This window comes from Peromyscus californicus, unplaced genomic scaffold (genome assembly GCF_007827085.1).
Source record: "Peromyscus californicus insignis strain IS unplaced genomic scaffold, ASM782708v3 Scaffold_4__1_contigs__length_199733344, whole genome shotgun sequence".
In the NCBI taxonomy this organism is placed as follows: domain Eukaryota; kingdom Metazoa; phylum Chordata; class Mammalia; order Rodentia; family Cricetidae; genus Peromyscus; species Peromyscus californicus.
The window spans coordinates 16277703-16297582 of NW_026294562.1; the positions used below are offsets into that span (position 1 = coordinate 16277703).

A 19880-nucleotide genomic window follows, 5' to 3' on the forward strand; every position below is an offset into this window, starting at 1 on the left:
TAGTTTGGAACTCACATAGACCTGCCTCTCTTTCCTGAGTGCTAGGATTAAAGCAATTGCCACTATGCTCAACCTCTTAGGAACTTTTTTCCCCCCAGACAGGGTTTCAGGGTTTTTCTGTTAGCCCTAACTGTTCTGTAGATGAGACTGGCCTTGAACTCACAGAGATCCGCCTGCTTCTGCTTCCTAAGTGCTGGATTAAAGTTGTGTGCCACCCACAACTGGCAGGGACTTTTTAAAAATAAAAAAAGGGTTTAGATTAACTCTGGTTGTCTCACACTGAATCAGAACTTGTGGGTGAGGGCCTGTTCATTTATTTTTCAAAAGATCCCAACTGAAGCTAAGTAAGGTTGCTCCTGCCTGTAATCTCAGCACCTTGAGGGCTGAAACAGGAGGCTTGCCACAAATTCAAGGACAGTTTGTGCTACATAGTGAATTCTGGGCCAGCTTGGGGTACAAAGTAACACCCTGTCTCCAAACAGACAAACAAACAAACCCAGCAAAACAAAATGAATTTCCATGTAGGAGATAAACCAGTATTGGAAATCATAGGCCTCCTGCATCTGCTTTGGAAGGTTATTTTACTTGTATGTGTGTGTGACTGAGTGCATGTATGTGTACCACGTGCATGCAGTTACCCTTAGAGGCCAGAAGAGGGCATTGGATTCCCCTGGAACTGGAGTTAACTGTATTGTGGTTGTGTTGTCAGGCATGACGTGGGTGCTGAGAACTGAACCAGAGTCTCCTGTAAGAACAGAAGGTGCTTTTAATCACTGAGCCATTTCTCTAGTTCCTGCTTTTTTTATTTTTTTAAAAAGGATCCTGCTGTGTGCTATATAGCCCTGACTAGCCTAGAATTCAGTATGTAGAGCAGGCTGATCTAGGAGTCATGGATGATGATTGTGCCTCTGTAAATCTTCCCTCCCCATCCCGGACTCAGTTCTATGATATGTGGGCCTATGTGACTATTTCTGGCAAGACTTGTTTGATGTGTCTTACTTCTTAATGTGGTCGACGTGTAAGTATCAAGTTGGTCTAAGCGCGCTCTGGCTTTTTTTTTTTCCTGATTTTGTTTGTTTGTTTGTTTTTGAGACAAGGTTTCTTTGTATAACAGCTCTGGCTGTCCTGGCACTTGCTTTGTAGGCCAGGCTGGCCTCGAACTTACAGAGATCCCCCTGCTTCTGCCTTCTGAGTGCTGGCATTAAAGATGTGGGTCACCACCACCCGGCTGACCTCTGATTTTAGTGAAGATTTTAGTTGAAGATATTACTTTATCTTTAACAATACTGGAGGTTACTCCCACCCCCTCTTCCCACTGACCTCCAAGTCTTGGCACTCCTATGTCAAGGTCCTTCACGGCTTGAGTTACAGTGTACACTATCATATTGGCTGTAATTTTAGTTTGAAGACAGGATCTCATGCAGCCCAGGCTGGATTTAAACTAGTCACCTTCCCAGTCTATTGCTGTGGTCCCCCCCCACTTCCCTCCCTCCCTTCAATATAGAGTTTCATTCTTTAGCTCAGGATGGCCCCCAATTGATGGTGAGCCGTGCCTCAGTTTCCCAAGTGTAAGGTTATAAGTGTGTACCACCATGCCCAGCCAGGCCCTTGGTTTCTGTTTTTGAAATGAAAAGCAGAACTCAGAGAGTGGTATAATATGTGCCTTATTCCTCTCAGAAGGCAGAATGCATAGGAATGGAGGGAGGTTGCTTAGGGCAGACCAGGATCCTCATGAGGGATTGCCCTGAGGAGTAGGAAGCAGCCTGTAAAGGGGTCCTAGACACTAAGAACGACTTTTTGAAGTCAGGTACTACTGTGTTCGGGGGAACCTTCTTCACGAATGAGTGTGGTGGGTCTCTGAGAACATATGGTCACTTCTTAGCCTTCTGGACAAGGTCAGGGGAAAATATGCTAGCTGGTGACAGGATTTAAATTTTTTTTTTTTTTGCTGGGCGGTGGTGGCGCACGCCTTTAATCCCAGCACTCGAGAGGCAGAGGCAGGTGGATCTCTGTGAGTTCGAGGCCAGCCTGGTCTACAAAGTGAGATCCAGGAAAGGCTCAAAGCTACACAGAGAAACCCTGTCTCAAAAAACCAAAAAAAAAAAAATAAAAATTCTTTTCTTTTTGAGTTATTGACTCTTGGCGTTCTCTCTCTCTCTGTCTCTCTGTCTCTCTGTCTCTGTCTCTGTCTCTCTCTTTTTTGAGACAGGACTTGTTACTAGGCCACAGGCTTGACTGTCCTTGTACTTGCTGTGTGGCCTAAGCTGGCCTCTAGCTTTCTGGACCTGGACTCTTCCTGCCTCAGCCTCCCGGGTCCTGTGACCAGAGGCATGTGCCATCGTGCCTGCATCACTGATTTTATTCAGACAGGTTGAAAGTGATGGGTAGCTCATTGTAATGAGGAGAGGCTGTGAGATGGAAATCCTTAGGAGAGACTGGAGTGTGTGGTACAATGTTGATGTGCTGGAAATCCCAGGAGCTTGTCACTTTTATTGTCTTGAAGGAACTGATAATGGGGTGTAGATCTACAAATAACCATGTAATTTATCACCAATACCTGTTTTTACTGGCAATCTGGAGGTGCTGGTGTGGTAGCCATTATGATCTCTGTCATGTCTAAAAGCCCCTGGGGCCTTATTACAATAGCAAGAAAAATAGCTGAGGAAAAATGCTGAGGAAAGCTAAGGAAGTTGAGTTCTGTGTGACAGGAAGGCACTATCGTCACTAATGAGGATTTCACAACCTCCTGGTGGATATGGCCGTCCTGAAGCAGCGGCTTTCCTTCTGCAAGTGCAAGCTGAACTCTGGCTTAGCTCAGTAGGGCCCTGAAATATCAGCCTGAAAAATGGGAGCCAGCCAACAGCTGGAGACAGTTGTATTTCTAGAGTGAGGTGTGCATCTTTGTTGTGTCAGAAACCCCAGAAGAGTGAATATACCCAGCAGGGGCAAGCTGGTGGGCATACTTTCTCTGGGATTTGCAGCTTTGGGTATAAGTCACTCATCAGATGCCATTAAAGAAGCCCAATTACAGTGGAACAGGAAGGTTTTTGACAAGAGCATGAGGAATTCCAAGTGAACATAGCTAAATTAAAAGCCAGTGAAATTTATGCAAACCAGAAGGAGAAGGTGTGCTAGGGAGAATATTTTAGCTTCTACAACAGTCAGTGTCATGACCAGTAAGGCAAGTTGTAAGTCTTTCTAGAAAGGGGTAATGGTATAAGAGACTAGTTACCCAGCTGAAGCTAGAGAAGGCAGATACATGTCAGATAGAAGAAATAAGTAAAGATCCAGGTGGCGGTGGTGGCACACACCTTTAGTTCCAGTACTCAGGAAGTAGAGGCAGGTGGATCTCTGTGAGTTCAAGGCCAAACTGGTCTACAAAGTGAGTTCAGGACAGCCAGGGCTACATAGTGTGAGACCCTGTCTCAAAAAGAAAAAAAAAAAAAAAGAAGGAAAGAGCTGGATATTCTGGTACATACCTTTAATCCTAGCATTCGGGAGACAGAGCAGATGGATTTCTAAGTCCTAACTTGTTCTACAGGATAACAGCCAGGGCTAACACAGAGAAACCCTGTCCCGAAAAACCAAACCAGATCAAAAGAAAACCAAAAAGAAATAAGGAAAGGATAGCATGTACAATTCTTCCTCATTTTAATAATGTATTCTGTTTTAGAGACAAAGAATGAAAAGTAACAGGTAAAACTTAGAAAGCTAGGACCCCAAAATTTAAAAATAATTAAAGAAGAGGGAGCTTCAAGCATATTGGTAGCGTGCTTGCTGAGTTTGCAGCCCTGTCTAGTGGGTGAGAAGTAGATTGATTGCCCCTTGTTTCCAAACAACCAGCAGATGAGGTATTTAGTGTAGGGCAATTCGTGTTTAAAAGAAAGGGATTTTTTGTTGTTGTTTTTGTGGTTTTTCAAGATAGGGTTTCTTTTCTTTCCTTTTCCTTCCTTCCTTCCTTCCTTCCTTCCTTCCTTCCTCCCTCCCTCCCTCCCTCCCTCCCTCCCTCCCTCCCTCCCTCCCTCCCTTCCTTCCTTCCTTCCTTCCAACATAAAAACAGGTTATAATTCAAGAGTCCAGGGTTATTTGAAACCGGAAAATATTTTCTCTGTAGAAAATAGTAAAAATGATAACATTTCCCAGTAAGCCCTTTTAAGCCAAATAATAGCTGAATTGTACATATAAATATGGATTAGACTCTGGGATACAGAAGAAACCTATCTTCATCTGTTCAGAGAGCTATGTTTTACTTAAGCTGTGTAAGTGAGATTCCTATTCACAAGATCAGGTTTCTTTGTGTAACAGTCCTGGCTGTCCTGGCATCTGCTTTGTAGACCAGGTTAGTCCCGAGCTCGTAGAGATCTGCCTGTCTCTGCCTTCTCAGTGCTGGGACCACTGCCTGATAGAGAAAAGCGATTTCTACAGGGTTATGATCCTGGCTTTCAGGCTGGCCAGGCCTTCTGAGATGCAGTGATCTAAAACCCATCTGCTGCTCTGAGCCTGGTGTTTCCCTAAATTAAAAATGACAAATTGTATCTATTTGTGAGCTCTGCCTTCCTCCCTCCCTCCCGTCCATCTGTCCATCCATCCGTCCAGTCTCTTTTTTCATTCCTCTTTTTGTTTTCCTTTCCCTCTTTTTCCTAAAGGGCTTTCCTGGACTGGGGAGATGGCCCAGTTGGTTAAGCACTTGTGCATAAACATGGTAATCTGATTGCAGCCCACAGCACTCTTGCCAAAAGGTGACATGGTGGCACACACTTGTAATCCCAGTGTGGGAGGTGGAGACAGGAGGATCCTTGAGCTTGCGTGCCAGCCAGCTTCGCCTCGTTGGTAAACCTCAAGTCTCTGGTCCCAGTGAGAAACCCAGTCAAAAGGCAAGGTGGATGGCTCCTGAGGAGTGACACCAGAGGATGGCCTCTGGCCTTCACGTGCGTGTGCACACTCGTGCACGTGCGTGCACACACTAGTTAAATAAAAATGAACTTCCCTTCAACTATAGTAATAACGTCGTGGAGCAAAGAAACAGAGGTTCTTCCAGTGTGTCTGATGCTGTGCTGGGGTTTACATGTCTTAACTAAGCCTCACAGCACAGGGAGGGAGACTGAAGGGTAAGTAGGTAATTTGTGTGTTGTGTCATAATTAATAAGGGGACCAGAGCATAAACCTTCCCTGTTCCTCACCTGGACTCAGACTCGTGCTAGTCTTGGTGTTTTGAGGGTCCCTACAGTCACCTCACAGTGCTGTCTTGGGAAAGTAAGTGACTAATACTTGCAGAAATAATGTCAAACAATGTGGTTTTGCCAGATAGTGGTGCACACCTTAAATTCCTGCTCCTAGGAGACAGAGGCAGAGGCAGGCAGATCTCTGTGAGTTCGAGCCAGCCTGGTGTATGTAGCAAGATTCAGGGAAGCCAAGGCTACATAGTGAGGCCCTGTCTCAGAAAACAGAAATAGAAAACAGAACAAACAAACAAAGCCCCCATGCTTTGCTTTTCTAATGATGCTGTCAACACGGTGACATCTCTAGGCGGAGCTGGCCTGACAGTCTATAGCGTAATAATGTAAAACATAAAAAACATTTGGGTTGTTAGGAGAACAAACTGTCTTTTTCTAGCCCCAGTTGATTGAAAGATGTGATTTGAAACTTGGTTAAATGAGGTCTGTGGGGGGATTAGCTTTTCAGTTTTGGTTTCAGGGTTCTTAATAATGAGTTTTCTTGGTAGCTGTAAGCATTGCCAGTCTTCTGAACACTTTCGTTGCTAGTCCTCCTTGGGTTGCAATTGGTGCTTGATCCTCAGGAGAACTTTCCTCACATCCTGTGGGCAGGATATTTTTAAGGTGAGCAGGTCATTGGCTCTCATCCCACTCTGAAGAAGTCTTCATATCTTTAATGAGTTTAAATATGCGCCCAGCTGAGACGGGCTAGAAAAACTCAAGTCGTCTTCCAGTGCTGTAAGTGATGGGACAGTCATTACATCCCAGTGTCCTGACCAGATTGTTGCTTGGGTGATGACATCTTTTCCTGCAGTCCCCCGCAGTGTTATTTGGGTACCAGATCTCCATCAATGGCCTCTCTGGCTGTTAAGCAGCTGCTACTTCACACCCCTGAGGTGGCTTTGTTTCACGGGTGGGTGAATTAGTCCTTGCGTGTAGTTTTGAAATGGTTAGGGAGCCTTTGGGATGAGAGTGTAAGTTAGCAACTTACAAATATGTGTCTTAAGGGAAAGAAGATTTTCTTTCTCCCAAATGACAGCTATCCCTATGGACTCATAGGACAGGACAAATCGAGTTTTTCAGAGTATTCACTTTTTAGAAGAAGGAAAAACAGGAGAGGTAGATGAACATAAACATGAGCTAATTCAACCTAGAGGTTGAACAGAACTGATGCGTGTATGTGCATACATGCACACATGTGCACTTGACAGATGCTGGTGTGAGATGATTCACTGGAAATGTGCTTCGGGTTTGGGTATTGGGAGCATCGCCGTGGAAAGAGGGCGGCCTTCAGAAGCATTTTTGTTATTTCTTTCCTAATTAGCTAACAGGCTTTCTTAACGTGGTCTTGCTTACCCTCACTCTTTTCTCTTGTTTAATAGTCTGTGAATCCGTACATTGTGAAGCTGTCTATTGTGGACGACGAGGCTACACTGAATGTGAGTATCTGCAGTTTTGGTGAGGTCTGTCTCGCTTGCAGTAGCCTTACTTTGCGTGGACATTAAGAAGAGAGAAGCTGGGCTGGAGAAATGGCTCAGAGGTTAAGGGCACTGCAGAGGTTAAGGGCACTGCTTGCTCTTCCAAAGGTCCTGAGTTCAATTCCCAGCAACCACATGATGGCTCACAACCATCTGTAATGAGATCTGGTGCCCTCTTTCTGGCCTGCAGGGGTACATTATACATAATAAATAAATAAATCTTTAAAAAAAAAAAAAAAAAAGAAGAGAGAAGCTGGCCGGGCGGTGGTGGCGCACACCTTTAACCCCAGCACTCGGGAGGCAGAGGCAGGCGGATCTCTGTGAGTCTGAGGCCAGCCTGGGCTACAGAGTGAGTTCCAGGTCATCCAGGACCATTACACAGAGAAACCCTGTCTCAACAACAACAACAACAACAACAACAACAAAAAGGGAGAAGCTGGGTCACTGATGCTTGTCCTGGAAACTGGTAGGCAAAGTGCAGGTTGAGGCCACCCTGTGGCACTTCGTGCGACCCTGTCTCAAGAGAAAAGAAGAAGTGCTAGGGATATAACTTACTAATTTTGGGTTCAATTTCCAGTATACAATGAATACATAGAAAATGAATCCCAAGCTGGGCAGTGGTGGCACATGCCTTTTTTTTTTTCAGAGCTGAGGACCGAACCCAGGGCCTTGCGCTTGCTAGACAAGCGCTCTACCACTGAGATAAATCCCCAACCCTGGCACATGCCTTTAATCCCAGCACTGGTACGCAAATCTCTGTGGGTTCAAGACCAGCCTGGTCTACAAAGCGAGTTCCAGGATAGTCTCGGGAAACAAAACAAAACAAAAAAACCAACCAAACAAAAAGCCAAAGCTAAAACAAATAAATAAATAAATCCTAGAAAGCAGAGTGCTTTATTATGAGTTTGGTTTTTGTTTTTCAAGACAGTCTCACTGTGTAGCCCAGGCTGGCCTTAAACTGCTGGTCCTCCTGTTCCAGCCTCTTCAGTGCTGGGATTACCAGTGTCTGTCATGAACCACCGTATGTGTTGCGTGGTGCCTGAAAAGATCAGAAGGTGGCATTGGCCCCCTGGATCTGGAGTTAAATGGTTGTGAGCCTCCATGTGGGTGCTGGAAACTGAACCAGAGCAGCAAGTGCTCTCTACCGCCGTGCCGTCTCTCCAGCCCTGACATTTCTGCTCACAGAAATAGCTTGAAACGATTTATAGCCTGGCTTTAGGAAGCTAAAACATGAAGGATGATATAAATCTGCTGTATGTGTCCTTAAAATTTTGCAAAATCACGTCTGCTTTCTGTATATAGGGAGAAAAAGATGACCAAGTATTTGGCTTTATTTCCTTACTCTCTGTAGACCAGGCTGGCCTTGCACTCACAGAGATCCACCTGCTTCTGCCTCCCCAGTGCTGGGACTAAAGGTATGTGTCACCACTGCAGCCCAGCTTTCCTATCTTTTTTATTTCTTTTAATTTCCCTCATGAAAAAAGTATGTGCATGTCTTGTCCTTGTGACCTTAATCCTCATCTTTGTGACCTTAATAGATCTTTATGATTGTCTTAGTTAGGCTTTCTATTTCTGTGAAGAGACACCATGACCATGGCAACTCTTATAAAGGAAAACATTTAATTGGATGGCTCTCTTATAGTTCAGCTGTCCATTATCGTCATGGTGGAACATGGTGGCATGCAGGCAGACATGGTGTTATGCAGGCAGACATGGTGCTGGAGAGGTACCTGAGATTCTACATCTTGCAGGCCACAGGAAGTAGACAGAGTGTCACACTGAGAGAGGCTTGAGCCAAGAAGACCTCAAGGCCCACTTCCTCTAACAAGGCCACACCCACTCCAACAAAGACACACCTCCTAATAGTGCCGCTCCCTATGGGTTTATGGGAGCCAATTACATTCAAAACTACTGCAGTCATTTTAATATTTATTCTATGCTTCTTTCCTTTCCCTTTCTTTTTTCTTCAATTTTTTAAAATTATGCTGGCCACATTAGTACCAGCACTTGGAAGGCAAAGGCAGGTGGATCTCCGTGAGTTCAAGGCCAGCCTGGTCTATGTAGTGAGTTCCAGGACAGCCAGGGCTAGTTTTGTAGTGAGGCCCTGTCTCAAAACAAAAGCAAATACAAATAAACAAACAAAACAAAGGACCCACCACCATGAAAAATTTATTGTTTTATTTAGTGTGTGTGTGTGTGTGTGTGTAAGTCAGCGGATGACTTGCAGGAGTCACTTCTCGTCTTTCACTCTGTGGGTCCTGGGGATTGAACTCAGGCCCTCAGGCTTGGCAGCAATAGCCTTTACCCACTGAGCCCTCTCACCAGCCCCTTTCCCACTTTCTTGTAGCCTGAGAATGGCTTGCCTATATTCATCCCCATCTAATCCAAGACTCACTGTCCTTTGTGTGGCTGTTGGGGATTTATATGAGTCTTTTTGTGTGAATCTTTAACTTCATCGTCTCTTCAGAAGTGAAAAGGATCCCTGGGAACTGCTCTGTTTTACCTCTTGTTACTCAATTTTATTTTATTTTATTTTATTTTATTTTTTTTTTGGTTTTTCGAGACAGGGTTTCTCTGTGTAGTTTTGCGCCTTTCCTGGGACTCACTTGGTAGCCCAGGCTGGCCTCGAACTCACAGAGATCCGCCTGGCTCTGCCTCCCGAGTGCTGGGATTAAAGGCGTGCGCCACCACCGCCCGGCTTGTTACTCAATTTTAAATGGTCTTTGGGAACATTAAGCAAAATAATTAGATAACAATCTTTCCGAAGAGGATGCTTTTCACTCTCCTTGGTTTAGGATTTTTGCTGCTTTGACAAAACGAATAAACAAAAATTGTACTTAGAATTTCTGTTCTTGATGTCAGCTTCCTGGCAGCCCTTCTTGGGTGTAGACTTCGGGGTTTAATGTCCCCCCGGCTGAGCTACAGCAATACCACCAACACCTAAAGGCTCCTCACTTACTCCAGCTGTACTGTGTTTTCTCTTCCAGGGAATGGGGCTTGTGATCACTCAGGCTTTATCTGAGTACAACAGGTGAGTTTACTTTTCCATGGGGAAAAGGCTCATTTTCACTTGAACTGGGTGAGTAGGGAAGAGGTTTGTTAGGGTTCTTAGGTAAAAATTCCTAACCTATCCCAAAAGCATAGTTAGAGGTTTGGCTGCATGCAGCTGCATCTTCTCAGCTTGATGGTATCCGAGGGGCTTTGTTTTCTAACGCCAGGGGCAAGTAGTCCTCAAGTTAGCGTCCACCTTTCAACAATTAGGTACATTCTTTTTCAGCCTTGGTATTTTGTTATAGAGCATTTCACTAGCTCTATAGCTACAAAGCAGGCTTTTCCATTTTATCCAGTGTGTCATGTAAATACCATTTTCTATGTAAGAAAGCTCATGAAACACCACTTTAAAATTCTTTTAAAAAAACAAAAGAAACAAAAAACAAAAAAAAACCAGGGTTTCTCTGTGTAGCCCTGGCCATCCTGGAACTTGCTCTGAAGACCAGGGTGGCCTCGAACCTTGAGATCCACCTGCCTCTGCCTCTGCTAAAATTCTTTAAAAGAATAGGAAACAAAAGCATACTGAGTTAGGTCTCATTTGACAGATGTGAATACGTTCCTTCCTTCCCCTGGGGATTGAACCCAGGGCCTTCTGCAAGCTAAGAGCAACCTCTATTACAGAACTACACTCATGAACCAATTGTTTCTTTTTCATTAGTGATTCGGCTTCCCACAGGCCTTGTTTAGTTTCGGGCTCTCTTAACATGATGCTTGCTTTCCTTCATCCCATGGATAATGGATCGGGAAGGATTTGGCATTCCATGAATGGAAACCAGAAGTGTCTGTAAACCCACTAAGGGCCAGCCAGCCCCTATGTCCCATCTCCACAAATGTTTTAGTTCTTCAACTTTCTTCCTCCTTCAAATAGACAAGGTTTTCACTGTCACAGCCCGAAAGAATTTTCACTGCCACACTTTTCCAGTCATCATCTGTTTGGGAAATAACTAGATCAGCCATATGCCAGAGGAATTTCACACTTTTGCAGCTTGCTTTCTAAGTCTCTCCCAAAGTAGCCAGGCATTTTGGTACACACTCCCTCAAGAGCAGATGGGTGCCTCTCAGCTTGCGGGGGACTGCCGTGACTAGAGCGTCATCATGCCTTAGTTCTGGAGTCAGACATTCTGAGAGTACTCTGCCCTGATTACCTAGAATGTCAGGGTTGAATATATACTTGACAAAAAAATCCTGAAGTTTAATTTAGTTATCTTTTTAGGCAGTATAAAGACAAGGAAGAAGAACACCAGAGTGGTTTTTTCTCTGCCTTAACGAATATGGTAAGTTCTGCTTGTGTTTTTTTCCCTTCCTGTCGAGAAGTACAGGAAGCCTTCAGGGGTGGGCAAATTTGGGCTCAGTTCAAATATCTTTGAGGTAATGGTGTGAGGAGGAGAGAGTGGGTACTTAGAGCAGATTTGATTTGATTTAGAATGGTATTTCCTTGATTTATTTACTCTTTGGAGACAGACTCAGTTTGTAGTGTAGGCTGACTTGGAACTCATGACAGTCTTTCTGGTTACTGTTGTGGGTCACCAGACTCTGGTTGGAACCATAGCATTTTTATGAAATTCCAAAACCAGGTTAAATAGCTTTGATTTTTCTAGGACTGATATTTTTTTTTCCTGACTAATTAGTAAATAAAAAGTACAGCTGGGCTTAGTAGTGGATTGATCCCATAATTAGGAAGGCTGAGGCAGGAAAATTATGAGTTTGAGGCTAGCCTGGGTTACATAAAGAAATCTGGTTTCAAAAACAAAGAAGGAAACTGTCATGGTGGTGCATGACTTTAACTCTAACACTTCGGAGGCAGAGGCAGGAAACTCTCTGAGTTTCAGGCCAGCCAGGGCTACATAATGAGATTCTGTTTCAAAAACAACCAACCAACCAAATGAAAGAAAGATAGAAAAGGTGCACATTAATGTAGACTTTTGCTGAGACAGGTAGATCTCTATGAGTGTGGTGCCAGCCTGGTCAATGCAGTGAGTTCTAAGCCAGTCCAAGCTGTGTAGAGATGCTCTGTCTCAAACAACAACAACAACAACAGCAATAATAACAAAAGAATTGGCCTTGCAGTCCCAGCTACTTGGTAAGATGAGGATTACTTGAGCCTACATATTCAAGATCAACTTGAGCAACATAGTCAACACTCCATTTCAAGAATGAGTTGGCTCTGTTTGGAGGTTGACTGTAGAACACAGAATAGAAGGTATACGTGGAGTCCTCCTCAGTGCTCTTTTGTGGTCTTCTGTGGCCATGTGATCCCTAGTGACTGGATCAGGCATGTCACTACCATGCTCTGTTGACATATGCTGAGGATTGAACCTGAGCTTTGGGAATGCTAGGCAAACACTGAAGAAACAGGCTGGGACTAAAGTTATACACCACCACCTCCTGGTAATAAAGAATCTTAAAAAAAGATAAAAAATGGTAAAAAGTGTAAAAAGGAAAAAAGAGAGATAGGGAGATCTAGAAGTCTACTGAGTCCTAAAATGTAGGCAGATTTGGAAGCCGTCCTTGGGGGGCGATAGTATCCAAGTGCCCTAGAGCTGAGATAGTGTTTTGAGTTCAGTGCACAAAACAACTGTTCTTCCCACCCCAGGCAGTTTCCTCCGGGTGCCTGTGCATTCTTACCCTTTTTCTTCTTAGAGCCTAATTTCAAAAGACTCTTATAAATGCTTTACCTGAGACACAAATCACTGAAGTGTCTCAGAGGCTATGGAAGCTTGAATTTGTTGTTGATATTTGATATTAATTAGATATAATGATGTTCTCAGACATCTTTAATTTTTTTTTCTTTTAAGGTAGGGCCTTATGAAACCCAGACTAGCAATGAACTTGTTACATAGCTAAGGTCGACCTTGACTCCTGACCCTTCCTCTACCTTTCAAGCACTTAGCTTGCCATTGTGCACCATCACGTCTGACTTCTGATCCCATGTATTGAAGCAGCTTGTGCCAGTTGCTTGTCTGCCTTCCTTGACAGTGTGTAAGCTAAAATCCTGTGCTCTGAGAGGATGGGTTTCACATGGACAGCTCCAGCTGGTTGATATCAGCCTACTTTCTCTGAAGTTTAAAATTCTTTTATCTTTTATTTCTTTTGAGACAAGTTCTGACACTGTGGCTCAGGATGGCCCCCACTCCCTGTGTGGCCCAGACTGACCTTGAACTTGTGAGTTTGGGATTGTAGTTGTAGGTATCAGGACAAGCTTGAGGTTCTTCGTCAGTTGGTTTCTGACTGCAAATAAGCAGCTTCTAGGCAACATGCAGCGGTTAGAATATTTAGGTTGCTATCCACCTTGATGTTGTTACTAAACTTACACATGGAAAGTCTAGATGGTTTAGTGGGAATCTTATTATTTCATTTATTATTTGTAAGTCTTTCACAGTTTTCAAAGTGGGCTGGTTTTGTGTGTCCTGATGGTCTAAAGTTGCTTGTTCTGTTTTTCACTGATTCAATTCTTAGGCACAGAGCTTCTCTCCTGCCTCCTGTATAAAATCTGTGATTCCTCTTTCCTTCCACAGGTGGGCAGCATGTTCATAGCAGATGCCCCTGAGAAGATCTCGGTACAGTAAGTACTTGGACTTTGTGTGGGCTCTCTTGCTGAATATGAGAGCAAAGAGTAGAAAATGTAACCTCCTGACAACTTTTTACAGATTAAAACTTTTTTTTTTTTGATGAATTCTGAAGTGTTTCTTGGGTTTTAAGCAACAATGGATTCTTGGAGATCTCTGCTGGGATTGATAGAATTATGCTTGCTTAGCGTGCATAAAGTCCTCGGCTTGATCATCAACATTAAATAAACTGAGTATGATTGGCATATGCTTGTTATCCTAGCACTCCTGAGGTAGAGATAGGAGGATCAGAAGTTTACCATCATCCTCTGCTATGTGGTGAGCTGAGGCCACTCTGGACAACATGAGAACCCTGTCTTAAAGAAAAAAATAAATAAAAAATAAAGTTTTTGAGATGTGATCTTGCTATGTGTAGTCCTGGCTGCCCTGAAACTCTCTGTATAGATCCTGGCTGGCCTCGAACTTGTAGCAATCCTGTTGCCTCTGCCTCTTGAGTGTTAGGTCATCTTTACTAGCTTTGTCTTTGGAGTGAAGTGACTGAGGCTGGCTGTCAGCCTCTTACAGGTTTAGCTGGGTAGGGGTGGGAAGAACTGGTCCCAGGGCTTCAGGTTCTCAACCTGTGCTCTTTTGCATATACCCAAAGGGTAAATAGAGGATTGACAGTGAGGAGCTCTTCATAGTTACAATGTTTTATATTCTCTATTCTCTAAGAATGAACCTTATTCTCTTTTTTTTTAGAACCAATGAGGCCATTCTTCTGGCACTTTATGAAGCTGTCCATTTAAATAGAAACTTCATCACAGTGTTAGCTCAGGTTGGTTATCTTAAAAGTCCCAATCCTGCCTGGGAGTGGTGGCCTGCACCCTAATACTAGCACTGGGGAGAGAAGCAGCTGGATCTGTATCAGTTCAAGTACAGCCTGGGCTACATGTCCAGTTCCAGGCCAACCAGGCTGCAAAGTGAGACACACCCACCTCCCCAATCCCTTTCTCCCTCAAATTTCATTTTATTTATTTATCTTTAGTTTTTGTGATGTTATGGGAGCAAATCCAGAACCTTGTGCATATTAGGCAAATGCTTTCTCTGAGCTGTATCCTCAGACCTCTCCTTGAATTTCATACAGATTTATTCCATTAAAAAGTCTATCTGAGGGGCTGGAGAGATGGCTCAGTGGTTAGGCGTGCCGGTTGTTCTTCCAGAGGACCCAGGTTCAATTCCCAGCATCCACATGGCAACTCACAGCTGTCTGTAACTCCATTTCCAGGAGATATGACACCTTCACACAGACATACAAGCAAAACACTAGTGAACGTAAAATTTAAAATAAATAAATAAATAATTAATGCAGAAACTATGAAAAATAAAAATAGAGTTGAGATCACTGCATTTTACCTATCAGAATTTGCTGGTATTATTTGCTCTATGGTGTATATGGGGTTTTTCGGTTAGGCTGTCTACTTTCTAAATCTCTATGGAATTACAAGTGGAGATAGACTAGGCCAAGTCACTTAGGCCATTTTCTTACCGAAAATATAAGTAAAAAAACATGCTCACCAGGACGTGTTAGCTGTTAACAAATAGTGTACACACATTGAAGCCAAGAAGATACAAGATACTTGCTCATACGCCTCAGGGGCTAGTTGGCATGGGAGGGGACTAAACACGCTAGGACTGTAGCCCATGAAAACTATCTTAAAAAGCTGAAGTGTTTTTATCTTAATGTCACACTGTTTAAAATATGTCTGTAAGTTTCCTTCTTCATTTCTCCCTCTTTTTTTTTTTTTAAGTGAGACAGCTCTCACTTGTGGAGGCCTTACAGGCTATCCTTGACCTCAGAGACTCACCTGTTTCTGCTTCCTGAATTCTGGGACTATGGCACATCATATGCCACCATGCCTGTGTCTATGTTTCTTTTGAAGGAATCCATTAGTAGAATTTTAACTAAAAAGTAAGGCTATGTTTTGAAAACAATGTGCTGTTTTGGGTTGTGTTTGGACTCTTGCTAGTTTTTATAAACGATGTAAGAAAGTTTATCTACTATTTTCACCAAGTTTCTTGTCTATCAAATTCCATAACTGACTCAAGAAGAAGAGATGAGAAAGGGAAAGGACTGGGGCTGGAGAGATGGCTCAGTGGTTAAAAGCACTGGCTGTTCTTCCAAAGGACCCAGGTTCAATTCCCAGCACCCACATGGCAGCTCACAGCTGTCTCTTAACTCCAAGATCTGACATCCTCACACAGACATACATGCAAAGAGCTGCTCCTGAGCTTCCTTCTTCCAGTTGATGTGGCAGTGGCTGAGGAAGGCCAAAGACACAGGGGCCACCTACGTTGTCCACTCTAGATTTTGCCTCTGCCTTCACACTCCATATATTCTTGCATGTTTTTTTTCCCCTTATATTTAGTGTGTGTGTGTGTGTGTGTGTGTGTGTGTGTGTGTGTGTGTTGTTAATGTAGAGGTCAGAGGATAACTTTTGGGAGTTGGTTCTATCCTTCTACCATATGGGGCCTAGGGACCAAATTTAGCTCATCAGCTTGACAACAGGTACCCTACCCTCTGAGCCATCTTGCTAGCCCGCATAATTCTTTTTTTTTTTTTTCCCTTTTTTGACAGTAAGGTGGCCATCAGCATAAGCTCTTTTTACGGTTCCTAGTATCCCCTTAGTTTACTTATATCTATTTGTCAGTTCTATGGTCATGAAAATAGTTCATACATGTGAATCATTCATTCATTTATTTAATATATGGCTCTACAGAAAAGCTTCTGTCATGGAACCCAAATTTCATAATGAAAATTAGCCCACAGTGCTTCTTGTTGGCGCTGAGCAGGCATCAGTAGGAATTGAGCATTCAGGGCACTAAATGCAGGTCCTCCTGAGCTGTTAGTCTCATTTTGAACCTGGAAAGCCAGGAAGCATGTTTAGTAGAGGATACTCAAAGAGAACCAGATTTTCTGTTTTCTTATGCATCTGTTCCTCTTTCAGAGCCATCCAGAAATGGGGTTAGTGACAACTCCCGTGAGCCCTGCTCCCGCAGCCCCAGTGACACCGCTTGGGACCACTCCGCCCTCCTCTGACGGTGAGGCCCCCGCTTTGGTTGTGTGCTTGCTTACTATGATTTCACTCCCCTTTAGTTTTTCCAGACAGGATTTCTCTGTGTAGCCCTGGCTGTCCTGAAACTCCCTCTGTAGACCAGGCTGGCCGCAAACTCAGAAATCTGTCTGCTTTTACCTCTCGAGTGCTGGGATTAAAGGCGTGTACCACCATTGCCTGGCTGATTCTGGATCTTTGAATGTTAAGCACAGATGTATTGAGCAAATAATACATTTGTTAATTCCTTAAATAATAATTCTTTTAACTTGTTTAAGTGGGTAATTAGTGTTGGTACACATCTGTAATCCCGGCTACGTGGAGGCTGAGGTAGAAGGCGTGCTTGCTTTGCATGTTGAGTTCTAGGCCAACCTGGTGGACTTACTGCGGCCCTGTCTCAAAACTGAAAATGGGATGGAACGTAATTTAGTGCTAGGTGCCTTGCCTGGCGTGCGTGAACACTAGGGTTAATCCCCAAGACAGAGGAGGAGGAAGGAGAGAAAGAGAAAAGGAAGAAATTTGTCTGAGCTGGGGACTGTGTCATGTGCCCAGTATTCCAGCATTTGGAGTCAGGGGTGGAAGAGCCACTTGAGCACAGACAGGGATTGGAGACCAGCCCCCGCAACACAGAAGATTATCTTAAAAACAAGAAAGAACGAGCCGGGCGGTGGTGGCGCACGCCTTTAATCCCAGCACTCGGGAGGCAGAGCCAGGCGGATCTCTGTGAGTTCGAGGCCAGCCTGGGCTACCAAGTGAGTCCCAGGAAAGGCGCAAAGCTACACAGAGAAACCCTGTCTCGAAAAACCAAAAAAAAAAAAAACAAGAAAGAAAGAAGGAAGAGAAAGTATATGATGCTATCCTCTAGTCTGTCGGAAGTTCCAGAGTAGAATTTGGGAAGATAGTTGAGTGGAGTTTTTCGTCCACGTGTGAGGAAACAGCATGTGGGGCTGGAGAGTGGCTTCGGGGCTAAGAGCACACACTTCTGTTACAGGGGACTTGAGTTCAGTTCCCAGGACCCACAGCAGGCAGCTCTCAACTGCGTGTTCTCAGCAGAGAACCTGACACTCCAGCTCTCTAGGCACAGACACACACATCCACATGAATAAAAATTGTAAAAATAAATCTTTTTTTTTTTTTTTTAAAGATTTATTTATTATGCATACAGTATTCTGCCTGTGTACCAGAAGAGGGCACCAGATCTAATTACAGATGGTTGTGAGCCACCATGTGGTTGCTGGGAATTGAACTCAGGACCCCTGGAAGAGCAATCAGTGCTCTTAATCTCTGAGCCATCTCTCCAGCCCAAAAAATAAATTTTAAAAGAAAAAAAAGCAATTTATTTCAAACCACGTATGATAGTGTATGTCTGTAATCCAGCTGGAGGAGTTGGAAGGAGGAGGATCATCAGTTCAAGGCCAGCCTTGGCTGTATGAAACATCTCAAAAAATTACTAGCCAGCATTGTGGTCGTGGCACACCTCTAATCCCAGCTCTTGGGAGGCAGAGGCAAGTATTCTTGGGGTTCTTGAGAGGCTCAAGGGAGATCCTTTGCTATCTAATATATGGCTGAGAATGTTGCTCAATGGTAGAGTGCTCGCCTGGCATGTATAAGGCCCAGGATTTGATGGCCAGCACCTTACGGAAGTCTAGCATTGCAGCACATGTCTGTGACAGAGGTAGAAGCAGGAGGATCACAAGTTCAAAGTCATCCTCAGCTACATAGTGAGTTTGAGACCAGCCTGGACCACATGAGACCCTGTCTGAAACAACTGAAAAAAGTGCACATTGATACTTGGTGTTGTACTTCAAATGTTGAGCTCATGTTGTGTCAATGGGTGTAAGAAATATCCAACTTTGGGACAGTCAAGATGGTTCAGTGAGTAAAAGTGCTTGCTGTAGAAGCCTGGTAACCTGAATTGGATCCCTTAGTTATCCACATAAGGTAGAAAGAGAGATGTCCTCTGACCTTCATGTGCATGTCATGGCACGTGAGCGCCCTCCAATAATAATAAATAATAGTAATAATAATAATAATGGGTTTTGTTTGTTTTGTTTTGTTGTTTTGTTTGTGACAGGGTTTCTCTGTGTAACAGCTCTGGCTTTATGGACCAGGGTGGCCTTGAGCTCCCAGAGATCCGCCTGCCTCTGCCTCCTGAGTGCTGGGATTAAAGGCGTGCGCCACCACCGCCCAGCTAATAATGGTTTTTAAAGCATAGAGAAGGAACTTGGGTCCGTTATGTGTCCCGTTCATATGTGAAGTGTCCCTCTTAGTTTCTTTGACATTTTTCCCCCACTCCCAACTAGTGCTTTGAACATAATTATCAAGATTTTTTTTTCTACTCTAGCCCCTATATATATATTTTTTGTTTTGTTTTGTTTTATGTTGTTTTTATTTTTTGAGACAGTGTTTCTCTGTGAATCCCTGTCTGTCCTGGAACTCATCTGTAGACCAGGCTGGCCTTGAACTCAAGATCCACCTACCTCTGCCTCCCAAGTGCTGGGATTAAGAGTTTGTGCCACCACTGGTTCTGCCCCTACATTTTTTTTTAATGTAACATGTTTTTTTGTTGATTCTTTAGGAATTTCACCTCATGTACCCCAGTTGCACTTATTTCCCAGTTCTTCATGGCTGCCTTCCACCTTGTAGCCACCTCCCTTCCCCCCAACAAAAAGCCAGAAATCCACTTTTGTCTTCTGTCTTGCCTGCCTCTCTGTCACACATTTGATTGTCATAGTGGTATTGGGAGCTTCCGTGTGTCACACAGTAGATAGACCCTTTTGCCCAAAGAGCTTTACTTGCAAATGTTCATTGCAATGAGTTGTTGGCCTGGCTCAGAGCCTCTGGCTTCTGGCACACCATCAATACTGGATCCTCACTGAAACTCCCCTCAGATATCCTGTTGTTGCCTGAGTCTTGGAAGTCCTGTGGCTATGGTTCCACAGGACTAGTCCCTTCAGGTCATAGATGGTAGATGTTAGGGTCAGCCCATACATACATACATACATATATATATATTGGCTTTTTAAGACAGGGTTGCTTTGTGTAGTCCTGTCTGTCCTTGAACTCACTCTGTAGACTAGACTGGCCTTGAACTCACAAAGAATTGCCTGCCTCTGCCTCTGTAGTGCTGAGATTAAAGATGTGTGCCACCACATTTTTATATGGCACTGTGCATTCAAATTTTAAGGCAGTATAAGCAGCAGAGAAGTATGGCAAGGAACTGTCATTGATATTCAGATATATGACAGCAAATTGGATCTGTTTAGAATTGAAAGCCAAATTCCAAAATATCTTAATGAGAGGCATAGTGAGGATTGCCTACTTGTCTGTTTATTCAGGTCACTGGATAAGCCAATGGAAACACTGTACTTTCTCTTTAAGGATGAAGCTTGCCTCGTTACCATGGATATCCAAAGCCGTGTGTGTGTGTGTGTGTGTGTGTGTGTGTGTGTGTGTGTGTGTGTGTGTGTGTGTGTGTGTGTC

The 19880-nt window shown here is 43.8% G+C and overlaps 1 protein-coding gene across 5 annotated transcripts in view; it reads left to right on the top strand.

Moving 5' to 3' along the window:
• Positions 1–19880, top strand: part of Armh3 (armadillo like helical domain containing 3) — a 204478-nt gene that overhangs the window by 39393 nt on the left and 145205 nt on the right. For all 5 annotated transcript variants that reach the window (XR_008212810.1, XM_052711924.1, XM_052711922.1 and 2 more), the window contains 6 exons: positions 6596–6652; positions 9679–9722; positions 10956–11016; positions 13258–13304; positions 14047–14122; positions 16293–16386. Coding sequence is in view for 4 of the 5 variants with exons in the window: in XM_052711924.1 (XP_052567884.1) it covers positions 6596–6652; positions 9679–9722; positions 10956–11016; positions 13258–13304; positions 14047–14122; positions 16293–16386 (379 nt within the window). In the remaining variant the exon portion in view is untranslated. The remainder of the gene's footprint in view (positions 1–6595; positions 6653–9678; positions 9723–10955; positions 11017–13257; positions 13305–14046; positions 14123–16292; positions 16387–19880) is intronic.